This window comes from Crocodylus siamensis, chromosome 2 (genome assembly GCF_052110815.1).
Source record: "Crocodylus siamensis isolate JL-2025a chromosome 2, ASM5211081v1, whole genome shotgun sequence".
NCBI lineage: Eukaryota > Metazoa > Chordata > Crocodylia > Crocodylidae > Crocodylus > Crocodylus siamensis.
Window position 1 is genome coordinate 220,486,657 of NC_143396.1, and position 19,303 is coordinate 220,505,959.

Consider the following 19,303-nt stretch of genomic DNA (forward strand, 5'->3'; position numbering starts at 1 on the left):
GTTTGTACAAACTCAGTTCTCACTCAAACTGGCCAGTTCAGTGTCATAACTACTGAAGCCTGATATAAACCTTGGACAGGTATAATGTTTGAAATGCTCTGGATGCCTTCAAAATGCTCTGAACAGTCAGCATGGAGATGAGCATGACTGAAGAAGTGCTTAAAAATAAGTCATCTAGGCGGAGGTGGGGAGGAGGAAAAACACAGATTTTTCATTTTAACAGAGGAACGCATAGATTTTGCTCTTTTGCAAAGTGCTCTTTGCAGGCTGGCAGGGTTCCAGCCTGCAAGGGGCTGGGGGGAGCGAGAGAAGGGCAGCTAGGCAGGGGATGCCATGTGCATGTACATGCTCAGGCTGCCAGGCAGCCTGGAGAGCACCTCCTGCAAGCAAGTCTGAGAGGAGGGAAGGGGGATTGAAGCCCCCATAGGGAGAGGGAAGGAGTTGGGCAGAGCTTGGGCTGGGGCTTCTGCCCAGCCAGCCTGTGCAGGGGGCTTGGGACCCAGGGCTGCAATGCATGGCCACATAAACAAAATTGCAATATAAATAGGCAATATATAGGCAATATAAACAAAATTGCCTATGTTGGAAATTGGCCTGATGCGGCCGATATTTTGGCTGATATGGCCCATGCATACATGCAGCTGCATCACAGCATGTAGGCAGGGAGGAGCGCAGCCAGCAGCATGGAGAGCTGTGGTGGAAAGGGAGGGGCGTGGTGGGGGCAGATCAAGGCTTGCCCGGTAAGGAAGGAGTGGGACAAAGGCTGGGGCAGGTGCTGCCCAGCTGGGGCTGGGAGGGCACAGGATGGAGCCGTGGCTTGTCCAGGGGGTGTGGGGAGGGTGGGAAGGGGCAGCTCCTGTTGCTGCATGTCACTTGTTCAGCGCCTTGTCCATTAGTCCAGCGGCTCCTGCCGCTCATCTGGGAGGGCATGGGGGGGGTACCCCTGGATCTGCACAGGGTGGGTGGTCGCGGCACTGGCAGGGGGGCTGTGAGGCAGCTACAGCAATTTTTGGGGTGGCTGCAGGCCCCTCCTTTGTAGTTCCCTTCCAGTGCTGCCGTCGCCTGCCTGGTGCCGCCCTGGCCCCAGCCCTAGCCTGTAGCTACAGCCCGCCTTGCCCTCGCACCATGCAGATCCAGAGGCCACCCCCCCCCCCATGCCTTTCCAGGGTGCATGCAGCAGTTGGATCTACCCCCCTTCCCTTTTCCCCCCTGGATGAGCTGTAGCTGTGTCCTATGCTCCGTCCCGCCCCAGCTGGGCAGCCCCAGCCCTATTCACTCCCTTACTACAGGGGCTATCAGTATTAGCCCCAAAAATCTCCGTTGGTGCACCCCTAGTGCTTGCAGCAGTGACAGTGAGCTTCCCTGCATGGCCACACTTTGTCCAGCCCTGCTGGGTTTCGCCTGCTGGCCACGGATGCCTCAGGGCAGAGCAGCAGGGCAGGGAGCCGAGGCCCACAGCAGAAGCCTGCATATGCCCCCACCCTGCATACAGATCTGCGGGGCATGGGTCCTCCTCTCCCCCAGGACTGTGCTCTGTCTGTCTAGTGGCGTTTCATTTTAATCACAGATTTTGGGGGTTTTATTAGAGGATTTACAATTTTTTTTATTAGGGAAAACCAGGATCCCTGCTGATCATTAATGTCTCTTGTGATCCTGGTATGTTTATTTTTCCCCCCGGGTTTAATTTTCCTCGGGTTTTGCCAAGACTTTCTCTGCCTTCCTGTAATCAATGTTACCTCAAGGCATGAACTCATTACAGTCTCACTGGTACTTCATGTTTATGTAATTATGTTAATTTTTTGTCATCAATTACAATCTCCTGTTTTTGTGCCTAAATAACAGGGTGCTTTAAAAGTCCTTCATCAGCAGCAGATGGCATGTTACTTTGTGATCAACACAGGAAAACATTTTTTTAGGACTTCCTTTCTTATAATGTTTAATTTATAAATATTCATGCTGTATGAGGCCCTTTATGTACTTACAGCAGTTTAGTTTCCAAATTGTGCTTGCCTTCTCTTAATTCTGGAGCAGGAGTGTCAAACTCTTATTGGCTGGAGGACCATGCTTCCTCCTTCTGGCTGCCCACAGGCCACACCCTGGCTCTCACACTGGCAGCCCCAGTGGCACCATAGGCAGAAGTTCCATTACTGGTGCTGGGGCTTCCCATGGAGGCAGCCAGCACCTGGATTCCGCAGTGTGTGTCTGTATGACCCTGCACCAGCATGGCCAGAGCCAGGTTGGGAGCTGCAGTGCTGGCAACCAAATCAGCATGGTGGAAAGTCCCGCACCATCACCAGAGCCAGATCTCTGGCTGATGTGGTGGGGCTTCTCAGGTACAGGCCACCCCAGTAGCACCATGGTCAGAGGCTCCACCCCCACAGCTGGAGCTGCCACTCTGGTTATGGTGGTGGGGCTTCCCCTGGCAGCAGGCAGAACCCTAGCTTTTGCCATGGTGCCAGCAGCACCATGGGCAGAAGGCCCTTCACCATGGGCAGAGCATGCTGGCAGGGCTTCTCATGTTGGCAGTCAGTGTCCCAGTGAGAGCTGAGCGCTGGCATCCTGAGCAGCACTGCAGATTTCCATGGCAGTAGCTTGCATCCTGTTGAGACCTGGGGCACTGGCAGCCCTAGTGGTGCCATGGACAAACCCTGCCATTGTGGCCAGAGTCCTGGTTCCTGCAACAGCAGCCAGTGCCCTGGTTTTTGCTGGGTTACAGGCTTCTCCAGTGGCACCAGGATCAGAGGCTCCATCACTACAGCCAGAGGATGTTGAGTTGGGGTCTTTCACCCTGCCTTTTGCCAGGATTTCTGTGGGTGGTTCTGCTCTCCCGGGGTACTGACTGACTGCTGCTGCAGGAAGCCCCACCACTGTGGCCATGGCCAGGACAAAATTCCTACAGGCTTGATGACCTGGTCTAGATTCGGCCCATGGGCCATATGTTTAACATGCCTATTCTAGAGACCTCTACTCATTTTTTGGGGAGCAGGTTTAAATCTGTTGGCTGCTTCCACAAATGATTGTTTGGTTCTATTTAAAAACATGCCACATCACCATTATTGCTAGTCATGTGACTATTGTATAGTGGTCCTCATCTGTAGATCGAAAAGCACTTTAGAAAAGAAGGTAAAAATCTTTATCCCAAATTAACATATGGTGAAGACTGAAGTATAGGGGAGGGTATCTTGCCTCAAGTTACATAGATAATGACAAAACCAGGTTTCCCCAAGTCCATTCTGATGTCCTTGTATTTGCTAGAATGGGGGCGGGCAATTATTTCAGCTGGTGGGCCACTTAAGTTTTGGTGAGCTGTCGAGGGCCACAAGGGTACACCCCTTGTCAAACTGCTGAGCCCCATCCTTTGACAGGTGCCCCATCCCTTGTTTGCCCCTAACCCCTGACCTTTGCCAACAGAAGTCCCTCCTTGTCCCAGACGTACTTCTTTGGGGGGAGTGCCATCTTGTAACTGGAAGTCCTGCCCTGTCACATGGTCTACGACATAAAGCCCACCCACTTGATGCCAAACCTTGCCCTGCTTGCTGCCATGTTGGTCCCTGACATCAGAAGGTCCACCTCTTGACTGGGAAACACTGCCCTTCCACAGGGCCTGCCCTCATTGTGCACGGCCTACTGCTAGGGCTCCAGAAGTTCTGCCCTCTAGGTCACAAGGCACAGGCACGACCAATCAGTTAGTGAGGTGTTGTGGTCCCTCTAACAACTTGCCCCATTGCCCTCAGCCAATTGTTGGGGGTTTTAGGCTCATCAGACCTCCCTAAGAATGATGCCAAACCAATCACAAGGCTGCAAGCACAAAATCTTTCAGAACGCATTTTAACAAAGTACAGATAAAAAGTGAATCGTATGGTAAAAATCAAACATCTACTATAATGTATCTTAATTTTATTTCAAAAAGTATATTTGTCCTGATTTTTTGAGTGGTATATATAGAGGCAATTGCATAATAGCTCGAGGTTACTCTTGTATATTTTGTGAGGTTATGTGTATGGTGGGGAGGGGTGTGGCTATGGTGGGGTAGGGTGGATTGGATGTGTGCATGTGGGGGGCTGCCCATGTGCTAGGTCCTGGGAGCTGGCTTGGGGTAAGTGGGAGGAAGAAAGGCTGGGGGCAGCAGGGCTCACCCAGGCATTGCCAGTGCAGTTCGCTTGGCTTTGTGCCAAGGGCAGCAGGGACAGCCACAGGCTGGATGCAGTTAATTGGTGGGCACTTGCCTGCAGGCTGGTTCCAATCAGCTGGTGAGCTTGATTTGGCCCACAGGCCATATGTTGCCCACTCTGTACTAGAAGGTTTCACTTTTTACAGTTATTTTTTAATTACACTTAATGCATTTAATTTAGGAGTCCCCAGTTGTTTTTTTATGGTGGCTCAGATATTAATGGTTGCCCCATGAATATCCCTATCTTATGTAATCATGTGGATCATAGTTTCATAGTTTGTAGGGTCGGAAGGGACCTGAGCAGATCATCTAGTCCAACCCCCTGCCATGGCAGGAAAGAATACTGGGGTCAAATGACCCCAGCAAGATGTTCATCTAACCTCCTCTTAAGCACCACTTCTCTTGGAAGCTGGTTCCAGACCCTAGCTGCCCTGATGGTGAAGTAGCGCCTCCTGATATCTAACCTAAACCTACCCTCTGCCAACTTGTGACCGTTATTCCTGGTCACTCCTGGCGGTGCTCGGGGAAACAGTGACTTCCCCAATGCCTGCTGATCCCCCCTGACTAGTTTATAACAGGCCACTAGATCCCCCCTCAGCCTTCTCTTGTGGAGGCTGAACAGGTTCAGGTCCCGCAGCCTCTCCTCATAGGGCCTGCCCTGTTGTCCCCTGATCATACGAGTGGGCCTCCTCTGGACCCTCTCCATGCTGTCGACATCCCTCTTGAAGTGCGGCACCCAGAATTGGATGCAATACTCCAGCTGCGGCCTGACCAGTGCCGCATAGAAGGGAAGGATCACCTCCTTGTACCTGCTCGAGATGCATACAACTTCCCTTTGACAATTATAGCAGGAAAGTAGTTAATATTTTTCAGTTTCTTTTACTACAGTTCATTAGTTGGAAACAAGAAAGAAGTAGCACTTGCTATCTGATCAGATAGCTCTCCAGGGACCACCAATGGCCCCATTAGCCACCATTATGAAAACCGCTGAATTAGATATTCCTACATGTTAATTTAACAAGTTTTGCAGTTTGGGGAATATAAAGTATAAGTGCCACTTTCAAAATCAAAACAGAACAAATACTTTTGTCCTGTTACTAAAATGTCTCGTGAAATTTATGGGCTGAAATCTTGGCTTCGCTGATCTCTGTAGGAATTTTGCCACTGATTTTGATTCCGTGGAGTCGTGATTTGTCCTTTGGGATTATCAAAAGCAAAAATATTGTACTGTGGTTTATCTAATAAAGAACCAAAAGATCTTATTTTGACTGTGTAGGAACATTTGCTTAGCCAACCTTGTACATGAACAAAGACTGCTTATAATATGGTTTTATCTTAATAGAAACTAAACTGTTTACTTTCTTCTGTTTTTCTTTCTTGCTAGAAAAGTTTCAGAATTGTTCTCCCTTTGATTTCTATGCATATTTTGGTTTTTGGATCTGGTACATTTCCACTGCGGTTACTATAGCTTATGCATTGTACATCAATTCAGGTACCCACTTATCCTTGATTTTTAGTATACTTCTATCTCAGTAGCTCCCTAGCTGTGATCTCAAAGTGGTTTTTCCCCCCCCGTGGAGATTGCTGACCTAATTTGAACTTCACAGCTCTCTCCTTGTACCACAGCCTACTTTCCAGGATGTGGCAGGACATTGTGAGGACTTGTCCTTGTCTGTTGACAAAGAAGCTCCTGAACTTCCTTTCTCACTGTCTTGCTCATAGGTGACAATGACATTTAGGTGATCTCTGCCAGGTAGACTGAGTGGGCCATGTTAGTGGTGGGGAGTGAGAGCTGTGTTAGTTTGAAGTCAGGCAGAAGGCAAGGAAAAGATGCATCTTGTAGGCTAATTACGTTAGAGATGCATGAGCTTTTGTGGGCAACAGCTCACTTCATCAGATACTGAGAAGGACATGCACAGAGCAGTCCTATTTCTGTGCATGTCCTTCTCAGTATTTGATGAAGTGAGTTGTTGCCCACAAAAGCTCATGCATCTGTGATTTAGTCTATAAAGTGCATCTCTACCCACTGGTGGAGAGTGTCAGTTAGGTTAGGGCATTTGAACTAATGCACAATGGCTGTGGTAAGAGGGGATTTTCCATGGCATCATCATTGCATCTGCATATTTCTGTCTTTCTGAGCTTCTCCTGGGGCCTGACTGATGGTTCCCTGTTGTCTCAGGTTGGGAATTAATGCAGTTTTTTTTCTCACTCAATATCTGTTTCAAGGGTAAAATCAACTGGATTTGGGTCATGCTGCCTGCATTATCACTCAAGGAGCCAAGTCTGGAACAGAAAAAAGCAGCATTTTCTCTGACTAAGTGTTACCCAGAGACTTCTGCAGTTAAACATACTTTAAAAACTAAACTCAGGGAAACTCCTCTTACCAGGGTGACACATTCTTGTAACAGTACACCCATGGATTATCATTTCCCAGGAGCTGCCCTTTCCATCTTAGTTATGATCAGGGATCCTGGTTTACTCTGTTAAAAAATCCTAAATTCTGATTAAAAATCCCCAAATCTGCATTTTTCTGTAATAAAAATCAAATGCCACAATGGATAGATGGATATCAGTTGAACACAATGGTTTTTTTTTAAATATATTCCCAATTTTAAAGCATTTTGGAAGCCTAGCAGTGCCTCAATCATTATAATAAATTCTAAATATCTGTATATTTTGGCATTTGATTTGGGTTTTTTTTTATCAGTATACCTCATGCAGAAGCACAGGCGGCAGCTGGGGCACTATGCACTGCCCTGCACTGGTGGCTGGGGCTGACACATGGCAGGGAGAACTGGCACTGTGTTCCATAGCAGTGCTGTCAAACTAAGCGCAGCTCTGGCCAAGACCATGTTGCAGGCAGCAGAAGGAGGGCAAGGGGCTCCAGGTGCTCTTTGTCCTGCCTGGGCCAGAGTGTGGCGGCTGTAGCACATGTGGGCAGCAGCAGAGCAAGTCTGGCACTGGCATGGGTTGGAGGGAGGAGAAGGGGATTCCTGTGGCTGGGGCTCCCATGCCGGCCTGGCCACGCCCCCCTCGCCTTGGGCAATGTTTCCTGGCCACCCTGCCCTTGCCCCTGGGAGCACAGACACTGGCCTGTGGCACCACTGGCCTGACCATGCAGCTCCCCGCCACCCTTGAAGGGCCTCCCTCTGCTCCCTGTCCTTGCTGGAGGGGCAGGCACCTCTGGGTGGGCCCCACTGATAACAGTGCAGAGCTGGGCTTGCCAGTGGCACCGAGCACTGCCTCAGCCCCCCTACCCTGCTGTAACCTCAATGCCTGGACTCCTTTCCCCAGCACTGGCAGGCACCTGCCTCCCTTCCTACCCCACACCCTTGCCTCATGTACACATATGACCTCCTCCTCTCCACCCCCCCCCCCCCCCCCCCCCCCACACACACACACACACACACAGAGCCCTCTGGATAGTTCCCTAGTTCTGGCCGTCCAGCCCCACACCCTCCTCCCCCTGCCCAAATAGACTTACCTGTGTGCAGCTGCTGGAGCTGCTCCCACCACCCTGCCTGGCTGTGTGCGTGTGTATGTGTGTACACATGCATGCACATGGCATCCCTGGTCTTCCCTAGCCCCAAGCAGCAACTTTTCAGGCTGGAAGGCTGCCAGCCTGCAAGGGGAAACCCATGGTTTCTTGCATTTTTCTCTTTTAAAGGGGAAAATTTTCCTTGGTTTTCTGTGGCGAGTGGAAAACTCGGATTCCTGGTTATGATGTTGCAAACTGTTCCTTTGCCTTTTTCCTTTTGTGTTCCTGGGCTTTTTTTGCATGACTGACAGTTGAAAAGCTGTGCTCAGTGCATGTGTTAGAGAGAGAACAAGGGGTTGAACTGGACTTGGGAATATGCACAGGTTGCATGTGAGATGGTCAAAGTTTATACTGTGATTAATCGTCGTATGGTTTTGCTCTTTGTAGGCAGCCGAGCAGTGACAGTGTTGCCCAGACCCCTGAATTGCTCCGACGTTACCCGCTAGAAGACCATGTGGATTTTCCCTTGCCCCCTGATGTGGTGTTCTTCTGCCAACCAGAGGGATGTCTAAGTGTACGGCAGAAACGCATGAGTCTGCGTGATGACACCTCCTTTGTCTTCACACTCACAGACAAGGATACAGGTGTCATTCGCTATGGGATATGTGTCAACTTTTACCGCTCCTTCCAGAAGCGATTGCCCAAGGAGAAGGGAGAAGGCACTGGTGGGCATCGAGTTCGGGATGGACAGAAAGCCCCCAAGGCTGGGGACACTTCTGTCACCCAAGAAGAAGTGGGCAATGAGAGTTCAGAGGGTGGCTCTTCACTGCAGGCACCAAGCACAGAGTCTACTCCAGATGTGAACCGGTCTCCACGCAGTAAGCGTTTGACCAAAGGTGCTCACCGCTCCCGGAACAGCACCCTGACTTCCCTGTGCGTCCTGAGCCACTACCCCTTTTTCTCCACGTTCCGTGAGTGTCTGTACACCCTGAAAAGGCTGGTGGACTGTTGCAGTGAGCGGCTGCTGGGCAAGAAGCTAGGCATCCCTCGAGGAGTGCAGAGGTATGTGGGGAGAGTTAGGAATTTTCCTGTGTCCAAGGGCTGTGTCCCTGCCTTAGTTTCTGCTGCAGAAGATCTTGATGTGTGTTTATGTGACAGGGAGGTGAGGGATGGATGCAGGTAGCTGTCAGACATAACTGTTCTAATTCAGAATTGCTGGACAAAGGGAATGCTTTACATTTCTTTTTGCTAACCTTTCTTGCTCTCTGTTTCAGTAACCTGATCTGATTTTAACCTCCGCCTATGTGAAGTACCTATGTTATGCCACATCCTGTTAGTACCGTAAAACATGATATGTCCTTTTTAAATCTCATCACTGACACTGTTCCTTTATTATCTGAGTGCCAGTGATGCATGCCAGGATTGATATCCTCACCGGTTAGAAACATAGCTAAGAAATAACAAATTTCAACTTAGGTAGGGGAAGAGAAGTGTACCTGATGCTTGTGAAATAAAATAGTGGGCATTAAATGGTCATTTAGAGGGGAAACAACTTTGGGAGTGGGAATGGTTAAGAGAGACCAAAGATTTTTTTAGCAGCAATCTAAACCCCTCCTCTTCTGCCATCTCACACTGGTTTTGGATGTGTAGACCAAGCTATCACATTAGAGAGCAGGAGGGGCAAAAGTGTTTTGTATGACTGTTTCTGTGTTGTGTTTAGTTCACAGTACTTAATGACCAGAAAGAGATTGCTCTTTTCCAGTATGTCAGCAAAAAGAGGAAATATAGACTACATCTTATGGAAGGGAATATTTTGATGCCAAGTGTGCAGCTGTGAAAGAGGTGCTTAGATTAGGTCTCAGACTGTGAGCCCTGTTGCTCAGGAGATTTAATAAGCAAGAGTGACTTTCAGATCTCCAAGCTGGAAATGTTGTTTGAATACTTTTGTAAATGGGAGCATCACAAAAGGGCCAGAGGATAGGAATATTTCTGTTACTGGATACCCATTTCTCTCACGTGTCAAGGAACACCTGCAACAATTGGTTTTCACATCTGAAATGTGGCCACCTCTGCTGTGGGACTCTTCAGTTGCTTAGCAGCCCCCAGTTATTCAACAGTTTAGGACAGGCAATTAAAAAAGAATATTAGAACAAATAGAAATTGCTGAGGGTATTTTGCAAGCTATGCTGTTATTAACTAAACTGGAATTTGCCAGGTTAGCAGAATTCCCATGTTCCTAAGAAGAAAAAATATTTGTAAGCATTAGGACTTTGGTTGTGTGACCTCCAGTGACTCCGGGCTTCCTAATGCTGTGTTGGGGTGGAGTCCCTTGCAACAATGGGCTATTGTTCTGGGGTTTCTTTGGTGGGTTTGGGCCCTGTTTAGCTGATAAGTTACCAGACCAAGCTGTTATAGCTGTGGCTCTTACTGTAATCAAAGGGTTTATGTTCCCATTATCTCTGCTTTAACAACTCTTCCCTTTCCCTGGCTGACCAGTAAGAGCTAGATACATTTTTGTCTGCCATGGAGGAGATTTTCAAGAGTTTGTGGAGCAGCACCAGACTGCATTAATGAGATTCACTTAATTTTTGTCTTGCTGCACAGGGATACCATGTGGCGAATTTTCACGGGCTCTCTCCTGGTGGAGGAGAAGTCCAGTGCACTGCTACATGATCTCCGTGAGATAGAAGCCTGGATTTACAGGCTGCTCCGCTCACCTGTACCCATTGCTGGTCAAAAGCGGGTGGATGTGGAAGTCTTGCCACATGAGTTGCAACCAGCCTTGACCTTTGCCCTCCCTGATCCATCCCGTTTCACCTTGGTGGACTTCCCCTTGCATCTGCCTTTGGAACTACTGGGTGTGGAGGCCTGTTTGCAGGTGCTGTCCTGTATCCTTCTGGAGCATAAGGTGAGAGGAATGAAAAACTGGGTTTTGTTTTCAGGCATGTCTCTTGCAGGAGATTATACTAACCCAACTCCAAATCAAAGCTGATCAGGAACCTAACTATGAAGAGGTAAATAGTATGGTTGTAGGGAACAGTTTTTGAATGTTGGGCTGTACTTGAGATTCCAGTGTGGGAGGGTTTTGTTCTCTGTGCAGTCTTTAAGATGGTGATTTTTAGCCTGGCATGCCTTGACATCCTTTCAGGGGTGCTGAGGGGGTGCCATACATTGTTAGCACTGTTAGGTATGCAAACATAATTCACAAGATAAGCACAGAGGTTTCAAATAGGAATCCACAGTGTTGAAAACATGCTGCAGGTCTTTCTGAGTTCTTTGCAACAGAAAAATTGTCTGATTTTTTCTGTAGTCAAAAATTGAATGAAAATTAAGAGCTGGCATTTTCCAGGGTGTGCCTCAAGTCTAAAAAGGTTGAAAACCACTGGTTTAAGAAGCTTATTTTGCTGGTACTGGGTCGTGACATTTCATCATTGCCAAACAACAGGGAGGCAGAGCAGCAAGTCTGATATCCCAGTGGAAATACTGGACCAGTGCGTAGTTTACTGTGGACCCTGAGATCCTTTACAGCCTAGAAAAGTGATGACTGTGGTACTAACATGTGTTTTCTTGGCCACAGGTTGTGCTGCAATCCCGAGATTATAATGCTCTCTCCATGTCTGTGATGGCATTTGTGGCTATGATCTATCCACTAGAGTACATGTTCCCAGTAATTCCACTGCTGCCCACTTGCATGGCTTCTGCAGAGCAGGTACATTGTATTTTCTCACTTGCCCTTGCTGCAAAAGTTGTGTTCCTCAAAGAGGGCTGTAATTTTCTTCTTAAACCCTCCTCTGCGCAGGGGCAATGTTTATGTGTTGTCAATCCCACATGACTGTGAATTGTAGTTTTGCATTACATAGTGTTTTTAATCCCAAATCATTTCTTGAACTGCTAACAGAGTTCCATTTAAAACAGTCCCATTTACAACAGAAGCCACTGACCAGCTGCACCGTTAAGGGAGGAGAGGAAGGACGCCTTGCAAAGGACAAGAGCAGATCAGTACTCCTATCCAGTGACTATTCAGAAATAGGCACAGGGTCCCTTTTTTAAGATCTTGTCAAAGATTCCCATTCAGTAAACAGTATGATCTGCAATTCCTTCCTCAGAGTTGGTTCTGTTGGCAGCAGGCTTCCTGCAGGAGCCCACCATTATAGCCTTGGAGAGGCAGCAGTCAGGTTACTTTGTTGATTCCATTGCTGTTCTGCAGCTGCTCTCACAGTTCTTCTGCCCCAAGAACTCTTTCCAGCTAGGGTTGACTGGAGATTTAAGGAACAAAAGACCCTTTTACCTCCAAGTTGCTAGTCTTACTCTGCCGCATATCTTAAGCAACTCAATGTAATTTTTCTTTCCCCATCGTATCTCTTTGTTGATGTGAGTGTTCTCCTCTCTACCTTCTGCTGTTGAAAGCAACTTGAATCTCTCTGTAGTTTTTCAGTGCAAATTTGAAAATTCTTCTCCATTGCTTGTGCTGCCTTAGGAAAGCCATCAACCTAGAAACCCAGATAGTTTTTGTGGGGGTTTCTTTTTTAAATGGCTTTCTTTCTGGAGGGGTACAAAATTGATTCACTCTGCATTTGTGCTTTTGTTTATATATGTCTGACCTGTTCTTACTCTAGCTTGAGCTTTGCTGTGAACGTCTTTTCCTTTGGATCTATGACGAGTACAGCAAGCTGTTGGGATTCTGTTAAATCCTTCTCCCAAGAGTTTGGTTACATAGCCAAGGGAAAGCTCATTCGTTTTGGTTTGTCCTTGGGAAAGATGTTTTCCTCCTGCTTCAGGAGTTTTGGACTTTGTCTTTTTATTACCTGTCCCTTGGATGATGTGTAGGATGGTTACAGGCTGTAGTAACTGATCAGATTGTAGTTAATGTATTTAGGATGTAGGGTGGTGGCAGTGGGAGGAGTTACCAATACAGATCTTGCTCTTGTTAATGCATGTGTCTCCTCTCCAGTTACTCCTGGCTCCCACACCATACATCATTGGAGTTCCAGCCAGCTTCTTTCTTTACAAACTAGACTTTAAAATGCCTGATGATGTGTGGCTGGTTGACTTGGACACCAATAAGGTAAGTGATCCCTGCTTGGAGACCTGTAGTTTTGATGATAGATCACAGTTCCATGGTGGATTTGAGAAATAAGGTGCAGAGGCACAAATGAACATGTGGTTGAAATCAGGTTGCCTTCTGCCTCTCTGCTCTTATGATGCCTGTCCTCAGTCCTGCCCCCACACTTTTCTCCCCATTTGAGTTGAAAATTACTTGAAAAAACAGTATTCATCTTATTTCATTATGAGATTCTGTAGTTTACAGGATAGCTTAAACTCGAGCAGTCACATGCTTTGTGGGGAAGTGCAGAGGTAGAATGAATCAGGAAAGAAGGTATGAAAGCCCATTGATTGGCGGATTTGATCCTATTTTTTTATATCTTCTCTCAATTCATAAGCAGGATGAATAGAACTAGGTCTAGTAACAATGCTTCAGTAGCATGTGGTGTGGCAATTTAAAGGGGACAGCATATGCCGGTGGTAGTAGTAATGCTGTTTCAAGGGAAATGCAGGTAACAGCCTCTAATAAACAGGATTTTGAAGGGAGGGAAACTCCTGGTTAAACTTTTTGTTTTGTGTTATAAAGGGTAAAGTTACTCCTCCATTAAACAATAACCCCAGGGAGTGAAAATCAAAGTGCTGATGCCATCTCAGTGTCTATCCTTTATGCCTTGGCCTCTAGTATGTCTGGTAAGGCCGAGGGAATCTACTCTGGTTGTGGATACTATTGGGATTTGTTTTGCTGTTTAATTCCAGGTCATTGTTCCAACAAATGCAGAAATGTTGCCAATTCTACCAGAGCCAGAGGCATCAGAGCTGAAAAAGCACCTGAAACAGGTAAGCAGGGCACTTGGAGGCTGGTGGGGAGAGGAGTAAGTTCCAGTGAAACTCGGCAGGTGTTGTCAGATCATTGAAATATTGGCTTCCCAACCTGAGTAAGAGGGTGGCTGTGGATAGCACTTGTCCTAGAACAAAAAATGCTCAGAGTGGTCTTTTTGGCAGCTGTGTATAATTGTGATGGGTAATTTTTAGACTGACCATGAATACAGAAAGCAGGACTGCTGGAAGATCCCTCCTGCTCTGGCATATTTTGTCAGTATGGAAAGATGAGTAACAAAGCTGCAGGGATATACTCTCTAGAGGCCCAAAGGCCGTATGGCTCCTTTGGTAACTTTGCTGTCTCTGAGGCGCCCCAAGCCTGACATAGTCCTTTCATTTGCAGAAACCTTTCTGAGTCTACTCAGAATAATTCACTTTCATTTACTTAATTAGTTTTCTCTTTTGTGGTTTCTTTTCCCCTCCTGCTTTGTTGAGAAGTCCTCAACTTGCCTGTTAAAGATGCTAGGAGTATCCCTTTAGCAGGTGACCATTAGACTCCTCCCTCCCACCCCACTGTTCCCCCCCCCCCAAATTTCAAGCTGGACAGCAGCATTTCAGGCTTGTAGAATACTGTGGGTGACATGGATACTGATCTCTAAGACGTTGCTTGTTACCTCTGCCCTTCAAAGAAGTAAGCTAGTAAGGAAGTAGAGAAATCTCCTGAGGACTTTATAGGTCCAGTTAGGGGGTACCTTTTGAGACCTGGCCTGAGATACCACACATAACCTATTAGAATTGCTATGGGTTGGGACCAGTTTTCCTGCATCTTTTTTTTTTTTTTACTAATGTAGAAGGTTGCAGTCCCTCCATTATAGACTCTGTGTAGGCTTTAGACTCCAAATTAACCCTGTTTTTCTCTTTTTGGTTCCCCTTGTTTCCTCTTTTTCCATTATCTATGTCTGAGGTCTCAGTCCCACCTCTGACATCCATTAGCTTGGGTCATGACTGGATGATCCAGTGAAGCAGGTTTTATCTCTTTTCTTTTCTCTTCTTCTTTTTTCCCCCTCTGCATGTGCATGCAATCCCTACAGGTAAAGTGTGTTGTAAACCTGATGAGAGCTGCTGTTTTTTCTCTCTCTCTTTGCCCTATATATGTAGAACAGTAGAAAACTTGGTATCCTTTGGACATCACCAGAAAATGATCCAACAGTAGAAATTACACTGTGACCCCACAATCTGTTTATTTTTTCTTGTAGTTCAGGGGGCTATTCATCAAAACTCCCACATACCAGGATGAAGTTGAACTTTAGTATAACACAATATGATATTTCTTTGTTAACTTCCATCAAGGGGTAGTAAACACTCCACCAAATTCAGAATACATCTCCCCACTGCAAGGTAACTGCTGGGGAGGAAGAGGGAGAAGGTTGACTACCAGCTGAGACATAGCAGAGAAACTTTCCTCTAGGACACTTAGGCTAACATCTGACATAGAACACTAGGGTTTTAAGTGTCCATGCATAGCACCTGGGACCCTGGATTTTAAGCTTTCATTAAAAGATCTCTGGCAGCCAGTGGACTGAAGTGCCCTCATTTTCAGAGGAGAAAGGTCTGGGGTGAAACAGTTTGGCCTCTCGCAGGAATTGTGCCCATTTGTGGTCCCTTTTATTTCCTTTCTCATCTGTGATATTTGGTAGTAATAGAATTTTTTTTTCTCCATCTGTCTCTCTGTGGTCATGTGTTCGTGTTGGCTCTGATTGGCTGCTGGTGTTGTCATGTGATCTTCCATCTTGCCTCCAGTGTCTGGTTAGCATGACTGCAATCACTCAGCAACAGCTGCTCACGCCTGACAACAAGGTTCTTTTATTTTACTCTTTTTTCCCCCTCAACTTTCCATTTTATTCCTTTTCTCTGTGTTTTTTTTCCTATTGACTTTTGGAAATAATCAAAGGGAGGCTAGAGGAAGGAGGCTCATGGGGCAGAGAGGGAAATGGGGGGCTCCCTTGGTTGCAAAGGTTTAACTTCTTGAAAGTGCATTTCAATTATTAAGACTTGGATGACGCTCTCAGGGGTTGGGATGGCTTTAGCTTTGTAGGGGTATGACTGTGTAGATACCCATGCATTGTCCTAGGATACTGGACTCCAATAGCTAACTGCTGAGGTGCTGGACACAATAATACTATGGCACTGTTCAGGCCCAAGGAGGATATTTCTGAACACTGGAGATGGCTCTCAGGTGCAGATAGGAATAACTATTTGTCAAGCTGCTGGGATCCAGAGTGCTACACACTCATGAACCTGGCAGGTTTTGGACTCTTGGAGACATCTGTGTTTATTGTTATTAGCCGGTCAGCAGTCTGAGCCCATCTCCAGGACTGTGCCATTAGTGAAGGAACTGTTGAGTCAGTTTAGCAAAGGCAGGGCTCAGAGACCAGCACAGGGTTCTCTTTCTTGGCTGAGCATAGGGGCAGAGGATGGTGTGAGACATGTTCCTGGAAGCATGCTAAAGCCTGGTACACCTTGTTGTGATTGCCTAGGAGGCAGTGCAGCTGTATGCACAATATTAGTGCATGAAAAGTGGTTTCATGCTGACTGTGGGTGTGACTTATTTCTCAGGCTTTGGCCAGCATGAGTCTGAATACCCAGCCCATTCTTAACCTAGAGAAGTTCCACGAGGGACAAGAAATGACACTTCTCCTGGGAAGACCACAGAATGACCTGCAGTCTACTCCTTCCACGGAGTTCAACCCTCTGATCTATGGTAACGATGTGGACTCTGTGGACGTGGCTACCAGGTGAGGCTGAGCTGGAACACAAGTGTCATATCTCCAGAGGTTTTGCACTTGGGATGGAGTGCAGGGATTTCTGAGGTGCAAGCCTGTCTCTCTTTCAACTAAATGCTGACAGCTAAAAGTAACTCAAGAAACAAAAACATTGAGGCAGTGGCTACCTTGAAGTTTGTGTCAAGTTGCCCAAGTGGATGGATAGAATGACCATGTCCTGTGGTTGCTACCTTTCTGGACTTCTTGCCTTTTTTTTTTTTTAACCTGTTTTTCCCCCCCAGTTCAGTTTCTCTCCTTTGGATTTTCACAGCTTAACAATGTGAATTCAGGTTACATTACACACATTTGCATTTGCTGCTTTCCACACAGTTGTATTTACTCTAAGGCCCTGTCTACACGTGTAGGTAAAGGCGTGATTGGATCTAATGTGTGAGCTACACAATCACACCTCCTGCCATGCCATATGTGCGTGGCAGGAGGCACAATTGTGGGACTGCACATTAGATCCCAAGGTGACTTATTGCAGATGCAGATTGAGCCCGATCCTAGGCTCTCCTGTGCCAGCAAGAATCAAGTTCTTGTGGCTGCAGCCCCCTAAGTTGAGGTGCTCCCTGTCATGGAGGGCACCCATGTACTGGCAGTTGTGGGGTGTTGCTGGGATCCAGAGTCTGCAGCTGCTAGGCTGAGAGTCCCAACCAGCATTCCCTCTAAGCTGTGTGGTGTGTGTGGCCATGCAGGCACACCTGACAGCGTGGCATGAGTGCACCTGCGTGGCCGTGCATGCCATACAGCTTAGAGGGAACTCTGGTGCATCCCTGTGGCTGGGAGCCCACAGCTTACAGGGCTCCCAGCTGCAGGGGAGACCCTGCTACATGTGCAAATTAAAGTTGAATAGCAACCAGCTGTGAAGTTCATACACATTTTCAAGGTCTAACTTTATTACTGGTTGGAGCTTTTTATTGTGTGATTAAATACTTTTCATGTATAGCTGGTTCTGAAGTAATGACACAGTTAACTTTCAGTACCTGTAATATGTAGAGGGGGTCTAAGAAATATAATGCAAGAGGTCTGGCCAGTTGATAGCAATTTCTGTCAGCTGTTGCAAAGGAGGATGTTGCTCCATGGCAGCCATGTGTATTGAGGGATCCAAAAAACGTTCGAGTGAAAAAAGAGCATTTAAAACCAAGTACTTTCTTGAGACAGTGCTGTTCCCCAGGGGCAGTCATTTTTGCATTGGATTACCTTTTCCTTCCCAGAAGATACTTTTACTGGGAAATATTGTCATTTGGGTGAGACTTTGAGGCCCTCTTTTGTCCTCTCTCCTTTAGTTTTATTCCCCATCTGTTTTCTTCATAGGGTTGCTATGGTGAGGTTCTTCAATTCTGCAAACGTGTTGCAGGGTTTCCAGATGCATACTCGCACTCTTCGTCTCTTCCCCCGGCCAGTGGTGGCCTTTCAGGCCAATTCCTTTCTTGCTTCCAGACCAAAGCAAACTCCTTTTGCAGACAAACTGTCCCGGACACAGGCAGTGGAATATTTTGGAGAATGGTCACTCAATCCTACTAACTACGCCTTTCAAAGGATCCACAATAGTAAGTCTTGCTCCTGTCTGCCGAATGCCAAAACTTCTGATGGGGAAGAAATTGGGTAGCCACCGTGCTGTTCCAGCTGTGGATTCTAATGCTTCCTTTTGAAGGAATCTTCCTTTCAAATACAACTCCTTGAACTAGGATGTGCTTTTCCCAGTGGCTTGTGTTGTTGTCACAGTTGTCATTCTTCCCTTTCCAGTCATTTCCTTGTTTTTCACCTGTTTTTCTTCTCTGTCTGCAGACTGTAAACTCCTCAGGGCAGGGACTCTCTTTTCATCTTTTTTTTTAAATTTATTTGTGCTGTGCATAGCTCAGTGTGATCTCGCTGTGACTGGGGTCAGCAGGCTGCCATGATACTGTTGAATAAATCCAATTAACTCTCCCTCCTTGTGTTTTTGTGCAGACATGTTTGATCCAGCCCTGATTGGTGACAAACCAAAATGGTATGCACATCAGCTGCAGCCAATCCATTATCGTGTCTATGACAGCAATTCCCAGCTGGCTGAAGCATTGTGTGTGCCCACAGAGAAGGAAACAGACTCTGACCCAACTGATGACAGGTTAGTGGAGAACATGACATGATTCAGCTGCTTATTAATGGTCACTTTTGGATATTCAAGTCATCTCCCTGTTTTCTGTCTCATACTACTCTTCTGATTTCCCAGACTTCCTCATAAGCACATAAGAATTGCCGTTTACTGGGTCAGACTATAGATTCATCTAGTCCAGCATCCCGTGTCGCACGGTGGCAGAAAGTGGATGGTAAAAGGGAGTGTGAACTGGGTATGACCAGAGTTTTTTTCCACTGCTCCTCTCACTTTCAGCCTCCAGTATTTAAGGTTTAGGAAGTTCTAATTCAGGGGCTGTGTCCCTAACTCCTGTGCTCAACAGCTACTGATTCCCCTTTCCTCCAAGAATTTATCCAATTCTTTATTGTCTCTTTAGCCTGTGGAAAACATTGCTAGTAATTTTCCTCCTTTAATGCTCTGTATCACAGCAGCCTTGGATTCCTTCGCTAGCTCTGTTGTATAAGCTGTTTATCTTCACTTTTTAGTTTTTATTTAACTTCACTCCTGCCTCTGTCTCTTCTTGCTTCCTCTTGCTATCTGCTACACCTGCACTTCAGTACAGGCAGTCCTCAGACTAAGGACACAATTGGTTCTTGAAAACTATGTCTTAAATTGAAGTGTTGTAACTCGGAACCAATTTACTCATAAGAAACAAGGTTATAAATGGGGGATTGGTTCCTGAACCAAGGCCTGATACCCTATTTTCACCAAAAATACCCCAGAATTTTGTACTTCATCAAGTATAGATGAGTAATATAGCTACATTAATGTATTTATATTGTAAATAGCAATCATATTGATTTGGAAGGACTTCTTTGAGGTGACTTTGCTGAACTTTTTGAAGGGTTCTT

The 19,303-nt window shown here is 46.6% G+C and overlaps 1 protein-coding gene across 21 annotated transcripts in view; it reads left to right on the forward strand.

Moving 5' to 3' along the window:
• MADD (MAP kinase activating death domain) overlaps nucleotides 1-19,303 on the forward strand; it is a 115,781-nt gene that overhangs the window by 24,270 nt on the left and 72,208 nt on the right. For 14 of the 21 annotated variants that reach the window (XM_090033122.1, XM_090033107.1, XM_090033105.1 and 11 more), the window contains exons 3-11: nucleotides 8,097-8,711; nucleotides 10,254-10,557; nucleotides 11,227-11,358; nucleotides 12,601-12,714; nucleotides 13,449-13,529; nucleotides 15,312-15,368; nucleotides 16,128-16,306; nucleotides 17,651-17,886; nucleotides 18,287-18,443. In XM_090033122.1, the coding sequence (XP_089889248.1) occupies nucleotides 8,097-8,711; nucleotides 10,254-10,557; nucleotides 11,227-11,358; nucleotides 12,601-12,714; nucleotides 13,449-13,529; nucleotides 15,312-15,368; nucleotides 16,128-16,306; nucleotides 17,651-17,886; nucleotides 18,287-18,443 (1,875 nt within the window). The remainder of the gene's footprint in view (nucleotides 1-8,096; nucleotides 8,712-10,253; nucleotides 10,558-11,226; nucleotides 11,359-12,600; nucleotides 12,715-13,448; nucleotides 13,530-15,311; nucleotides 15,369-16,127; nucleotides 16,307-17,650; nucleotides 17,887-18,286; nucleotides 18,444-19,303) is intronic. The other 7 variants (XM_090033110.1, XM_090033115.1, XM_090033118.1 and 4 more) reach the window with 1 other exon arrangement.